Source organism: Cordyceps javanica, chromosome 6, assembly GCF_051103115.1.
Source record: "Cordyceps javanica chromosome 6, complete sequence".
NCBI classification, from domain to species: Eukaryota; Fungi; Ascomycota; class Sordariomycetes; order Hypocreales; family Cordycipitaceae; genus Cordyceps; species Cordyceps javanica.
Window position 1 is genome coordinate 1,720,542 of NC_139300.1, and position 14,171 is coordinate 1,734,712.

The 14,171-nt window shown below is 53.6% G+C and overlaps 5 protein-coding genes across 5 annotated transcripts; 2 read left to right on the plus strand and 3 right to left on the minus strand.

Moving 5' to 3' along the window:
* Positions 1-209: 209 nt before the first annotated feature.
* V2A60_008963 (mitochondrial 54S ribosomal protein mL67) lies at positions 210-986 on the minus strand (the record flags this gene model as incomplete). Its single annotated transcript, XM_083260233.1, has 2 exons — positions 210-761; positions 888-986. The coding sequence occupies 2 exons, from the start codon at positions 984-986 to the stop codon at positions 210-212; spliced, it is 651 nt and encodes a 216-aa protein (XP_083116359.1).
* Positions 987-1,875: 889 nt separating this feature from the next.
* On the plus strand, positions 1,876-4,647 carry V2A60_008964 (P-loop containing nucleoside triphosphate hydrolase protein; the record flags this gene model as incomplete). Its single annotated transcript, XM_083260234.1, has 1 exon — positions 1,876-4,647. The coding sequence occupies one exon, from the start codon at positions 1,876-1,878 to the stop codon at positions 4,645-4,647; it is 2,772 nt and encodes a 923-aa protein (XP_083116360.1).
* A 514-nt stretch (positions 4,648-5,161) lies between these two features.
* On the minus strand, positions 5,162-7,665 carry V2A60_008965 (uncharacterized protein; the record flags this gene model as incomplete). The annotated part of the gene is made up of 6 exons (XM_083260235.1): positions 5,162-5,397; positions 5,507-6,055; positions 6,117-6,364; positions 6,424-6,861; positions 6,914-7,224; positions 7,561-7,665. The coding sequence occupies 6 exons, from the start codon at positions 7,663-7,665 to the stop codon at positions 5,162-5,164; spliced, it is 1,887 nt and encodes a 628-aa protein (XP_083116361.1).
* Positions 7,666-8,184: 519 nt separating this feature from the next.
* V2A60_008966 (PIG-X) lies at positions 8,185-9,781 on the minus strand (the record flags this gene model as incomplete). The annotated part of the gene is made up of 3 exons (XM_083260236.1): positions 8,185-9,333; positions 9,383-9,437; positions 9,486-9,781. The coding sequence occupies 3 exons, from the start codon at positions 9,779-9,781 to the stop codon at positions 8,185-8,187; spliced, it is 1,500 nt and encodes a 499-aa protein (XP_083116362.1).
* Positions 9,782-10,635: 854 nt separating this feature from the next.
* V2A60_008967 (uncharacterized protein) lies at positions 10,636-13,851 on the plus strand (the record flags this gene model as incomplete). The annotated part of the gene is made up of 5 exons (XM_083260237.1): positions 10,636-10,716; positions 10,820-10,927; positions 10,980-11,290; positions 11,344-11,373; positions 11,424-13,851. The coding sequence occupies 5 exons, from the start codon at positions 10,636-10,638 to the stop codon at positions 13,849-13,851; spliced, it is 2,958 nt and encodes a 985-aa protein (XP_083116363.1).
* Positions 13,852-14,171: the final 320 nt, after the last annotated feature.

The following is a 14,171-nucleotide window of genomic DNA, read 5'->3' on the forward strand; positions in this document are numbered from 1 at the left end:
TGCGCACCATCTTCTTTTGTACACGCCCACACCTGCCACTTGCGTAGACGCTCCCATGCGTCCCGGGTCGGTGCTTGGTTTCCCGGTCCAAGCTGTCCCAGTACATTGACCAAGTGCAAGTCGTAATGGTTTAACTACATCTACTCGTACAGTCGTGGAGTTCGGGACGCTTCACTTTCTATTTGGGTACACAAAGCAATCCAGCTGCCTCACGCCGCAGCTTCCGCCTCCGCGGGTAGGGCCGTCTCCGCAACAGGTTCAACCATCTCTGAGTGGGCGACATTGTGCGACCACTTTTGTGCGTATCCGGCGTCCAGGATGTTGGCCCAGGTCACCGTGACCTCCACGAGCTTCTTGCGACCAGTCTTTTCTGTAGAGACAATCTTGTTACCGGGACCGGCGCCCCCCAGCACAGCTGCCATGTCCGCGACCGAGTTTGCTTTCTGCGCGTTGAGAGCCTTGCCGCGCTCGGCCTTGCTGCGCGTGAATCGGGGCTCGGGCTCTTCCTCGGCAGCACGCTTGGCGGCCGCTTTCCTCTGACTCTCGTTGTACTCGATCGGCTTCTTGTAGAGCAGGGTGTCGTCCCAGGAAACCTCGTGTAGGTGCTTGAGCTCGCGCAGCTTCTGAAACACGGTGCAGCCCACGCTGCCGGCACCCTTGGGAAACGCAATCTTGGCCATGGGCGCCCAGTAGTCCTTTCGTAGCTTGGCGGGCTTTGTCTTCTTGCCATTGTAGGGCAGTTGCTTCATGTCGTGGACTCCCTAAATTGCAGCGAGGGCAAAGGGCGTTAGCTAGCACATTCTCGTTGCTCGTCTCCCGGCACCTAAACTGCGCATCTTGGGGGCGCAACCGCCTCCTGCGCCGTGGCTGGCAAACTCTGCGCTTACATCTAACGTAGCATTGAAGCTGTAGATTATTTGGCTGGTCCTGCGGTGGGCAAACACCCAGATGTTCTCGCCATGGCCTGGCGGCCCCTGGAAAGCCATGGGGTTGGGGGGTTTTTTTGCTCCATGGACGTGACGCAGACATAGCCGCGCAATGTCTGGTAATTGGCCCACGCGGACCCTGTGTGATGTGTTCATTGTCGGAAAAGAGTCGTCAACAGGCGGTCGCTCAGTCAAGGCCTTTGCGAACCGTCCCTACTCAGACACCCCAGCAAAAATGGTAGAAAACTCCAGAGTAACTGACAGATGTGTCATGTGACCTGATCGGGGTGGGTAGTTATTTTGAGGTGTTGGGGGAAGTACACCAAATCAGGTGACGATAAGATAGTGTATGTACCTGCAACTTGCCCACGAGTAGACAGCAACATAAATGGTACACAGGTAATGATAGATTACACAAATTGCCTTGACTTCCTTCAGGAGTGGCATTTCAATCACAGCTGAGTCTTGTACTTAGCCTCTGGTAACACACACTGCCATGCAAGGCACCCAAGTTGCCAAGGTAGGCCACAACGAGTCTGGTGGGGCACCGACAAGAAGATATGAAGCGTCGGTTAATAAGCAGCTGCCCAGCGACCTTCCCGCAGCAAACACCGTTATTCTGTTAGCGCCCGACGGCCCCACTAAACCGCCGGAAACTTCCAGTGACATCACGCCTGTGCTACCAGCTTCTGTACGCTTCCAGGTTATTGGAGGGGCTACTCGGTCAGGCCATGATCTGAAGCCATAAATGTTAAAACTCTATCACGGCACCTTGGTTTATTCTGATTTTCTCCTTCACTCACTCACACACATACACACACTCGAAACCTTCATGCTCATTGCATGCTAATAACTATCATAGACTGAAGTCTAGTGCCTTGAGCTTCTTCACATCTCTCAAGACACAACCCAGACCTGCCGAAGATAGACACACAGCCATTCGTTCAATATGACGGCACGAATGGATTTCACAGACCGAGCGCAAAAGGCCGTGGAGGATGCCATGTCCTTGGCTGAACAATACGCACACTCGCAACTTGTGCCCGTCCACCTGGCCGTTTCGCTACTCGAACCGCCTATCGATCAATCCAAAGATCAGCAGAATGCCCCTCCCGCCGCCATTGCGACACTGTTTCGCCAAGTTATCGAGAGAGCACATGGTGATCCTCAACTTTTTGACCGAGCTCTGAAGAAGACACTGGTTCGCCTGCCGAGCCAGGATCCTCCTCCAGAGCAGGTCTCTCTCTCGCCACAATTCCACGCCGTGTTGCGGAAGGCCATGGAACTGCAAAAGATTCAAAAAGATACCTACATTGGTGTCGACCACCTCATCACTGCCCTCTCCGAGGAACCTAGCATCCAAGCAACCCTCCGTGAGGCCAATATACCGAAGCCGAAGATGATCCAGGACGCTGTCCAGGCCATCCGCGGAACAAAGCGAGTTGATAGCAAAACCGCTGATACGGAACAAGAAAATGAGAACTTGGCAAAGTTCACCATCGATATGACTGCCATGGCCCGCGACAAGAAAGTCGATCCAGTTATTGGACGAGAGGAGGAGATTCGCCGAGTCGTCCGTATCCTCTCACGCCGTACCAAGAACAACCCTGTTCTGATTGGTGAGCCAGGTGTAGGAAAGACTACTGTTGTGGAAGGCCTTGCGCAGCGCATCGTTATTCGCGATGTTCCCGACAACCTGAAGAACTGCAGACTGCTCTCTCTTGATGTTGGAGCGCTCGTCGCTGGCTCCAAGTTCCGCGGTGAATTCGAGGAGAGAATGAAGGGTGTCCTGAAAGAAATCGAGGCGTCCAAGGAAATGATTGTTCTCTTCGTGGACGAAATTCACCTCCTCATGGGCGCCGGCTCATCTGGAGAAGGTGGAATGGATGCTGCCAACCTGCTTAAGCCCATGCTAGCTCGTGGGCAGTTGCACTGCATTGGTGCTACCACCCTCGCCGAATATCGAAAGTATGTCGAAAAGGACGCGGCGTTTGAGCGTCGTTTCCAACAAGTTCTTGTCAAGGAGCCCTCCATTCCTGAGACCATTTCTATCCTCCGTGGTCTCAAGGAGAGATACGATCGTCACCACCGCGTCACAATCAAAGACAACGCCCTGGTCGCCGCCGCCAACCTGGCCGCCAGGTACCTTACGACTCGCAGACTGCCTGATTCGGCCATTGATCTCGTTGACGAGGCTGCAGCTGCTGTTCAAGTGGCCCGCGAATCCCGACCTGAAATCATTGACTCCAACGAACGCAAGCTGAGCCAACTCATGATTGAAATCGCTGCTCTTGAGAAAGAGCACGATGAAGCATCGCAGAGCCGTCTCATGCAGGCAAAGAAGGAAGCCAAGAATGTCGAGGAAGAACTCGAGCCGCTTCGCGAAAAGTACCAAAACGAGATCAAACGAAGCGAGGACATTCACAACGCCAAGGTCAAACTCGACGACCTGGAGAAGCGTCTTGAAGATGCTATGAACAACAACGAGCACGCCAAGGCCGCCGATCTCAAGTACGGAGCTATTCCTGACCAGCAAGACGTCATCAAGCGGCTCGAGCTTAAGAAAGCCGCCGCTGATGCCGCTCTCAACGAGTCCAATCCTGACGCCGGCGGCGCCATGGTCACTGACACAGTGGATGCCGACCAAATCAACGAAATTGTTGCACGCTGGACTGGTATCCCCGTTACTCGACTCCGCACGTCTGAAAAGGAAAAACTCATCTACATGGAAAAGGCTTTAAGCAAGGTCGTTGTCGGCCAGAGGGAAGCTGTCAAGTCTGTCGCCAACGCCATCAGGTTGCAGCGCTCTGGCCTTTCTAACCCCAACCAACCTCCCAGCTTTCTCTTCTGCGGTCCCTCGGGCACTGGCAAGACTCTATTGACCAAAGCTCTTGCCGAGTTCCTATTTGACGACAGCCGCGCCATGATCCGTTTCGACATGTCCGAGTACCAGGAGCGTCACTCGCTCAGTCGCATGATTGGTGCGCCACCCGGCTACGTCGGCCACGACGCCGGCGGCCAGCTCACGGAGGCGCTTCGTCGCAAGCCTTTCTCCATCCTACTCTTCGACGAAGTCGAGAAGGCTGCCAAGGAGATTCTCACTGTCATGTTGCAGCTTATGGACGACGGTCGCATCACCGACGGACAAGGTCGAGTCGTCGATGCCAAGAACTGCATCGTCGTCATGACTTCTAACCTAGGCGCCGAGTACCTCACGCGCCCCGGGACCAAGGAGGGCAAGGTCGACGCTCCCACAAAGGAGTTGGTCATGAGTTCGCTGCGCAACTACTTCCTCCCCGAGTTCCTCAATCGCATCAACTCAGTCGTCATCTTCAACCGCCTCACCCGCAAGGAGATTCGCAACATTGTGGACCTGCGCATCAATGAAATCCAGAAGCGGCTCCATGACAATGGTCGCAACGTCACCATCGACGTCTCCGACGAAGCCAAAGATTACCTCGGCAACGCCGGCTACTCGCCCGCCTACGGTGCCCGGCCCTTGGCCCGTCTCATCGAGCAGGAGGTGCTCAACAAGCTCGCCATTCTCATACTCCGGAACAGCATCCGCGACAAGGAGACGGCCCGCGTTGAATTGGATGACGGTAGAATCGTTGTGCTCGCCAATCACCACGACAGTGACCCTGAAGATGACGAAGAGATGATGGACGAGGAAGATGCTGTCGATGAACTGGATATGGACGATGGAGACTTTTACGACTAAACAGAGGGACAGTGTCTTCAATATCCCAAAAGAAGAAAGGGCTTGCTATCTGATTTCCTTCATCACATTTGTTTCCATGCCACGTCATAAACTGACAGCGGTACTGGTTTGCTTTATACGGCGTTTTCTTACGCATCACGATTTTATTTCCCGCATGGCCAAAAGCAATTCTCTTTTGATGCATAGATGATATTTATACCTTTGTTTTGGCAGTGGCGTAATAAACCAATAAACCAGCCAATAAAATAGTAATTATAAATCAATTGACTCGTTGATCATAACAATTCTGTGAGCATGAAGTGACATGTGTGCATGAATAAAAAATTACGAGACACACAATAACGCCTAAAGTAGATGCAACATGAATGATTTTTAATCATGGCGGACGTAGCATGCGAGGAAACAAAAAGTTTCCAGGCCGAGCACGGCCGTGTCGAAGTGAAGCCAGGGACAAAATCGGATGCAATATCTGGCCCCGCTTCCTGCTTTTGGGCATTCTTTTCTCGGTTCCGTTTTATGGAAGGCCAAGCAGGACGCCGTCATCACCGATCCAACCAAAGTCGTCTGTAAACATGGACCAGTCAATCTCCTGGAAGGGGTCCGGACCCATGGACATTGGCTGCAGCATGTTGCTCGGCTGGCCGACAGACGTCGACGTCGATTGTAGGGGCACGGAAGCTTGCATGCCACTGTCAGCAGGCAGCTCACTGGCACTCTGCGCCGGGTTCTGTCGCGTCTTCCTGGGACCATCTGCACGCCGTTAGTATTCTGGTCGTCATTTTTTATTTCTGTCCTTGCCCGTTGCCTCCCGGAGGGGAAGGGAGGGGAGTGGTCCAGAAGCTGTGGTCTGTCAACATACGAATAAGTTCGTCGGCCCTATTGGCGGCCGCCGCCGTTTCGCTGTTCTTTTGCGCGGCGCGAAGGCCTCGCTTGAAGAGCTCCAGGCACCAAAACGACATGCCGACGCCAAGGCGGTCCGACCAGGCGCGCGGCCCAATCTCGATGCGTGGGATGAGGTGACGGACGTTCCAGAACGTCTCGACAATGACGCCGATGCGATGCGGGAGGTCGCTCTCCTCAACGGAGCAGCGGTGGAGCACGGCGGCGGCGTGCTGCGCCAGGAGGTTGGCGTCGTTGGGCGACAGGTCGGGCGGCGCCGACGTAGAGTACAGGATGGCAGTTACGATGCAGGCGGCGTCGATCAGGCTGCGGAATATCTGGTTCGTGGCATGCGTGAGAAACTTGCAGCACGACTCCTGCTCCAGTACCGTACTGATGAGGCGGCGCGCCGTGCTGAACGCGCGGAGGTAGTTGATTCGTTGCACATGGGGCGGTGCTTCCGGGTTAGCGCAGAAGTAAAAATTCTGTATCTCGAGAAGCGCTGACAGAGACAGGACATAGGTCAGGGCTATGTTTGGTGTTAGTGAGAAAGGAATGGGAGCGCGCCTAGGTTGAATGGAGGATCATACCAGTGTTGGACTGGATAATCGCGGGTCTCAGAGTCTCAAACTCTTGCTCCCATCGCGCAACCTCGGAGCTGGGGGTTTGCCCATGGGTAGATGCGTGCACCGACATTGCGGTGTGGAAGCGGTTGAGAAATCGGTACAAGTCAAACATCACAATGAGATCAGTCCAGAATGGTGAGTCCAGAGATGCACGACATTGTGTGTCGTCATGTTGAATAGAGGGTGGCGGATGGCCGCTTGTCGTTGATATCCTGCAAATCGTATTAGTTAGCAGAGAAGGACACCATCGAGCGGATCCCTGTTGCCTTACTTTTGTGCCAGCACACAACAGGCCATCCAGGTCGACGCTGCTTCCTCGTCGGAGAAGACGCGACCTTTTCGTGTGCCCACACAAAACTGCTTATGGCTGCCACGGCCCGTGTGGACTCCGATCATCATGATCCCTGTCATGACTATGCTGATGTACGTCGTGGACGAATCTGTCAAGAGTCGTATTACAGGGAGGGGCCAGGCGCAGAGGAACAGTGCCGCGTGTGCGGTTTCCAGCGTCATGACCGGGTCCATCAGTGTTTTTGAGATGTCCTTGTCGACGTAATCTACCAAGGCGCGGAAAAAGACACGGTCTGTGGTATATCGCCGACAGGTCACGTATATGATGACCCAGAACAGCGTCGGGCTGGCCTCGTAGCACTCATCCGGATCCCGCTTTCGCAGGATGGGCAGTGCAGGGTGAAAGCATTGCAAGAATCTAAGTCGACTTGGTCAGCAGGGCATCGACGTCACAGCGAGTGGCCGCGTACTTGTTGAAATACCAGTCAATGTCGTCTCCGGAGACCATGTGTTCGCCAAGCATCCGGGTCTGTGTGGGGCCGGTTTTGGGGCGGTGCTCGGGGACCTGTGCGGACGGAGCTGCGGCACCGGCGGCCGACGGCTCAGAAAGAGGCGTAGGCGCTTGCGGGATAGTTTGTGCAAAGCCTCGGTTGTGATTTTCCGATGCGGCAGGAAACGGGACCTGCGGACTCGGCGGCGCCCATTTCGCGTCGGCGCCGTTGGTGCCGTGCGGATGGACGACCTGCTTGATGGACCGGAGCTCCTGCTCGAGCAGCTCGAGCTTGCTGCGCACCCGTTAGTGGATTCGACAAAATGGAAACGGGTCCCGATTCAGGTACTGGTTGCTTGCCTTCGTTTTGTTATGCGTTTGTGAAACTTATCCACTACGCAGGAGATTTGGAGTTTGGCGCATCTCTGACACGGCTGACCGGGGACAGTACTAGATCGACAGCGCACCTGCACCGGACGAGAAAAAAATTACGAAAGACACTTGTAAGTCTTAACAGTACCCTCGTTGGCAGGGTTGCGTAAAGGTACCGCGAAACTGTTTCTCCTTGGCAGAATGGCTCTGGCAGTAAACAACTCCGCGGGACCTTTACCCGGAACAATCACACACCTTGGAGTTGCGACAGTTGACGCAGGCTACGTTGCGCCGCGTACGGTCTTCGCTATGAGGTGACGCTGACGACGCTGCATCCGCTGAGGGTGGCGTGGGGGCCATCGGGGGACGTGTCTCTGCTGCCGCGGGGTGGCTCTGTTCACGGCATGGCCTCTGTGGCGCAGCAGGAAAGAAACTGTGGAATGCTGTATGTTGGTAGACTCTTGTTCTGGTAATAAATACGAGAAAAAAATAAAACCGTTGCGCTTGGCTGGCCGTTTCTTCGAATCTAGGTTTTGGTGGGTGAGCCAGTGGCCGCTGTCAAAGTCGGTGCTAAACATCGCCGACGTCACGTGCAAACTACGTATGCATTTTTTTCAGCAAACGAATGCACCGGACCAGGCCCCCTTCTGTGCCGCTTCCTGGTATTCGTGCTGGGGCACTAGTTCAATGTTCATGCATTTGTAGATTATCAGGTCATGGTACGCGTGATGTCCGGTGTGATGGATTCGATTCTTGTATTCTGTGGGGACGAGCCTGTCCCTGCCCTGGCTAATACCAAGACTCAGCCGGCGGATGCTCGACGCATTGATTCTCTGGACCTGCAATCGCCGCCTGACATGCAAAGCTTCTTCGTTTTACTTAGTGCTTGTCACGGGCGGGCTTGTCAGTTGTGTCACCCTTGCGTCCAGATGGCATCACGGCGCCAAGGAGCTTCCATAGAACCCATGCAAAGCCAATTGAGATGGCAGCTGTGGTTCCAATTCCGACCCAGTCCGACGCGCTGGCGTTGAGAACCGGGACCGAGATGCCACTCATAAGCCGGCTCTCCACAGCACGGCTTCCGCCGTGTCCCCGTGGGTGGATGTGCCAAAATACTGTTCCGTCTTCGAACAGATCATCATATCCAAGATGAACCCTATCAAAGGGGCTCTTGGTAAAATCCGCAGACTTTACAGGCTCGCACGCCCAGAATACTGCGGGGAATGGAACCTCAATATCCTCGATGCCTGTCTCAGAAGGTTTGAGGTAGCGCAGATGGAGGGGCACCTCTGCTGTCCACGCGTCAGGATACGCACGCATCGCAGGGGGTGCAAGCTCCAGCAAAACCGTCGAACCCCAAACTGGCGTGGCGTATTCTGGGGCTTCGAGATCGACGGGAAGGCTTGTGTATGGTGCTGCTGTCAGGTTCTTGGAGGCTAGAAACAGACTATCGGCGAGCTGATATCTGTCTGCAAATATTGTCCTCGGCAGCGTCAGGTATGCGTACATCTTGCAGCTGCCGCCCTCGGCTGGTGGCTTGTTGGAGTCAAAGCTCAGCTGCATGGTTGGGTGCAGCCCAGTGGGCGTAACAAAACGCGATGAGAATGACGCTTGGCTGGCCCTATGGCGAGCTGGAAACGCAAAAAATACAGCACTGGGTTTAGTATGTTCTTTCAGGACGGTAAGTGTGCCAGAAACGCCGAGTTCATGTGATTTCATGTTTGGTGGTTCGTCCAGGCCCATGATGCCGACTTCGGTGCGTCGGTTGTCAGCTGCTAGCGCTACCAAACTTTGGCTTCGCAGAGGCCAGAACGCCGTCAGCTTGACTGCTTGCTCCGCTTCATCATACGTTATATCAAGAGAGGCAGCAATGTCCAGTCCCCTGACCCTCGCCTGACATTCTGGATCAAGCTCTGTGCAGAACGTTGTCGAAAAATAAGCCATAAAGTCACCCAGGGCTTCGATATGCTGATGGAAATAACGCCCAGTTGTCACCTTACTGGATGTTTGACTGGTTGCCGTAAAAGCCTGATACAAGCATTAGCGACGACCTTTCCATCGTCTTATTCCAGCTTACCTCTGGCTTGCAGTCGACACTTCCAAACGCCTGTAAAAGAGCGCAGAGTTTCGATCTGAAACCTTGTTAGTATCGAAGAACCACCAATACATTTCTAACATACGTTTCTGAGCCTGCTTGAGTCGCTGGTGTATAAGATACGTGGAGTCCGGGCGATATACGGGAGCTGAATGGGCTGATTGTGTTCTGTTGTCGGGGACTGGCCCATCGAACCTGCAAAGAGCTATACTCGCTCAATACAGACGCGAATTCATTCGGTATCTCATCGATAGGTATGGTGAATCTGTCTTCACGCATTGTATTGATGGCTGGGCCGAGCAAACCGCTAGGCTGCACGTCAAAGTCTTTTGGGTCCAGCTCACCCCCTGGAGGGTGAACGAACGTGATGCGCTCCTTCATCGTAGGATAAATGGTTCAGGCTGATACTTTCCCGGCGCGTCTCAAGTAACACATGAGCAGCAGGAATATGAGCCGCGGCGGTACGCTGAACTTGACTGTCATGGAGGCAGTTGGGGCAAAGGGAGAGGCTGTCCAAACCATGGCTTCACCAGAGCTGGCATGAGCGGGTTCCACACGAGCCTTGCGCTGCCTACCCTGCACCTCAGATTAGCACTAGTCAAGAATGTGCTGGGAGACTTGATGCAGCGGGAAATAATAATTTTAAGTATCTTGAAACAGAAATATTATTTTTGCTTTGGCATATATTAACCATGCCTTCCTTATCTAATAGTGACGCGGAGTACACGGGCGGAATATCCTGCTGTGACTCCAGATTCGACGTTGTCTGAGACGTGTACGTACATGTGCGGAACTGATGGTCGTGGTACGGATGTTTAGCCCACACAGCCACCAATATATGCCAGATCGAGCTGAACCGTATCTGAATCTAACATCCATTCAAAGCCGGTGCCTACTTCTCTTTTAAAAATCGGAGGATCGTCGCTGGGCAAATAGGCACCCACACCCGGTGTGCCAAAGGACAGACCGAGGAAAAACGGCGCTAAGCCTTTTTGGGGACCGAGATGTGAGGCATGGCCGTTTCGCCTCGCTCAAGAAGCCTTTTCGTCGTTGCGCAGTCACCGTCATCCACGTTCATTTTCTTCCGAGATATTACTCGAGCTGTGCTCATTTAACTCTTGCTATAGTCATTGGTTTCTGTTGACAACATAACCTCCTTGCGAGACTGATCCATGGCCTGATGGCCCTCCACTCACAGTTCTACCACGCCTCCGCTGTCCGACAGGTCCTCGACAATGGCCGATGACCAACCCTATGTCACAATCCGTGCCCGCCAGCCCGTAGGGGGCTTAGGCGCACGGAACGGCGACCCATCTGTATGTAGACGAATGCAATATGACACCATGTGTCCCTCTTCGCTATACGGGCCGATTGTAGCTGCTAAATACCTCTCTCACTGCCTCCTCTCTGGCGATATAGGTCAACTTTAGCAACACCGCAATGCAGCCCAGATCGGCCACTCATGATATTAGCCGTACAAGCTTCCACGTGAAGCACATCAGTCAGTTCGCGAAAAGACTGGAAGATGTAAGAAAAGTCTGGCGGCAAGGAGGGCTTCCTACTAATGAGTCGCATCTAGTCCGCGGCGCGTGCCTTTCCCAACCGTGGCCGCTCATCGCAGCGCTACAAAAAGGTGGAAGCTCTTCTTCTTCATTGGGGCTCAGATGACCTTTTTGTACTGCCTGAGCTGGAGGACTTGCAGAAGTGTCTCAGCGAAGACTATGCCTTTGACACGGACATTTTTGCCATTCCCTCGGAAAACTCACATCTTGAGTTGATGATGCGCGTCGGGCAGTTGATCAAAGAGCACGAATCACCCGATACGTTGTTCCTGGTTTATTATGGCGGGCATGCTAGAATCGATGAGTCGCGTCAGAGCACCTGGTGCGCGTATGTACCGACTTGGCCGAGTTCCCGAAGGGTTGAGACTGACATGCACTCAGGACACGAGAGCCAAGCTCTTCCTGGTTACAGTAAGGATCGTGTACTCATCCTGAATCACTCCAATATTAATTGCCTCCAGATGGTCGGCTATCCAAACGCTCCTCGAGCGCTCGAAGTCAGATGTTCTCATCCTACTCGACTGCTGTGCCGGCGCAGCGAGCGCAACCTTCCCTACTGGAAACAGCATTACCGAGACGATATCTGCGTCAAGTTGGGACGCCATTGCCCCAGATCCAGGTCGTTATTCTTTCACGAATGCCCTTATAGAAGTATTGCAGGAGTGGAGGTCACGAACATTCTCTGCTGCCATGCTGCATGCTGAGGTACTGGCGCGCCTGAAGCATCCTCGTCCCATCACCATCAACGGCAAGCTATTCGAAGCCCGGTCAACTCCGGTTCATTTCATGATGACAGCAAATCATAAAGCGCCAAGTATTGAGTTGTGTAGCGCTAGGCAGGTGCAGAAGCTGCCCCCATCGCCACCACTGCCTCCGTCTCCGCCGCGACCAAACCACGGCTCCGGTGCCGACCCGATGGGCATCACCCGAGGGCCATGCCCAAACCCTAGTCCCAGAACGACTGTTTCCAGCGACCCGGACGAAGATACACCGCACGTGATGATTTCCCTGGCATTGGAGGACGACCAGAGGCTTGATATCAATGCCTGGGAGCAATGGCTAAGTGCCTTTCCTTCACTTGCCAAGCATGTCAAAGTTCAAGGAGTGTTCAAGAGTCATTCGACCCTGCTTCTTGTTTCAATGCCCGTAATGATATGGGATCTACTACCCGAAGACCACGCGACATCTTTCGTCGCCTTTATCAGATCCAACAATCTCGCCATACCGAGGAATGCCCAGCAACCTCCAACACTGAGGGCTGCGGCGCAAGTCCGTCAATCCCAGACTGGAAGAAATGACACAGAGTCTTTCATCTCTGGCGTTTCTGGCACTACGTTCGCCGCAGCAGACCATGTATATGACCGAAGACCCCGAGAAGCATCTGGTATTGGCCATGGCTCCGCTGGGACAATGACCAGGAGCGACCAGCCCACGAGTTATTCGCCGACTTTCAGTGCTCCAGGGTCACCTATCTTATCTTCCCCGGGCATTTCACATATTCAACCGCTTCGGCCAGTGGACTCCAACCTATCCCTACAGACCCTCCAACGCCAGCCATTGTCTACATCACCCCCCGAAAGTTCCGGGATATCGAGGCAAATTATCCTCAATCAACAGCAATCAATGCGTCGTACCGTATTTGGCGACAATGTTCCTGAACCGAAGCGCTTTGCAAGTCATGTAGAAAGAAGACTGGAGGAATATTACCAGCATGAACCTTTACCCAATGATGCGCAAAGCGCGATGCTGGCCTCGAATCTGGGCATCGAGTTATGGCACCTCGAAGTTTGGTTCCACCACAGGCGCGAGAGAGATATCGTGTCGAATCGACTGGCAAGTATGAAGCTTAAGGATCAATCGCGTATAGGCGATGATGGACCACGTATGATTCTTCCTATGGCCCTATCTGAGCTGCTAGAACTGTCCTTGCCCGGTCAGATTCTACCCTTTGACCTGCGTTCGCCAAACGATTTTAACAGATCACATTTGCATGGAGCATTGAGCCTGCGCGCTCCTCAGTCTTTTCTGCAGATAGCACCTCTCGATATAATCGAGCGGTGTTTCAATGATGTGGAAAGTCGAAAGGCCTTTGCCGCACGCATGGGCTGCAAATGCTTACTCTTCTACTCAAAGGGTGTCGACTCTCCATACGCATGTCCCACTGCCGGCATTTTGCTTGAAAAGCTACGATCGAGTGGCTGGGTTGGAGAATGCTTCATTTTAAAGGGCAATTTCCGAGAGTTTAGCGTCTCATTCGATAAATTCGTCGTTGGTTCCAAAGCTACGCCAGAAGCCAGAGCTTGGTCCAACAAGTGGCAAGACATGGTACCGTCCGGCTCAGCTGAGGTAGAGAGCAAGCAGAATTATGCAAGATGGCTAGATGCCCGCCGAGCAGAAGATCAACAGCAGTTATCTCCGAATACACCAGAGCAGCTGGCTGAACGGGCAGCGCGCCTTGAGAGTCAAGAGCGTGAGCTGGAGGCCGAGTTCAGAGAGCAGCACAACGACCTATATCGAAAAGCACGAGACCTACAAGCCGACCATGGAGCTCGCTCCTCTGGTGCAGGTGCCGAGATGGTGATGCACTTAGACCGAGGCCTTGGGAAGCTGCGAGGCGAGCTGGCGCATGAGTCGGCGCCACCGAGAACTTATCAGGATGTTGGCAGCTCCTCCAAGATACACGCAGACGATTACGTGGGCAAAGTGCATCGTGCTGGTCTGGACGAGACAGAAGGCTACGTGGAGGTTCCGCGAGCAAGTGATGTTCGTCAGGCGTCAGGATACCCTGGACGTCCATCGTCGGAGACAGGAGGCCATCAAGAGGACATGACTCGCCGTGGCCGAGGCAGCGGCGGCGGACTGTTGACGAAGGTATTTCGACGCTCATGAACCGTATTCTACAGCTAGCAAAGGCGAATTTGGTATTGGTGTTTATTCGGCACTTTTTGCATTCTATTCATTCTCGTCTTATATTTTACTATAGAGCCGAACTAAACTTTGGTATTTAGTTTTCCACCTGTTTCCCTCTCTTAGACCCCCACACATGAATGATCTTGAGGACCGACAGGGTACTCCGTACAAGTGGCTGCGATTCATGGACGGACCAAGAACCAAATACAAAGCTCCGCACTGCGACCCTAGTTCCACGTCCATCTCAAATGTAGGAAAAAACCGGACCCAGGGCGGTATTACCACCGAGAGACACGAAA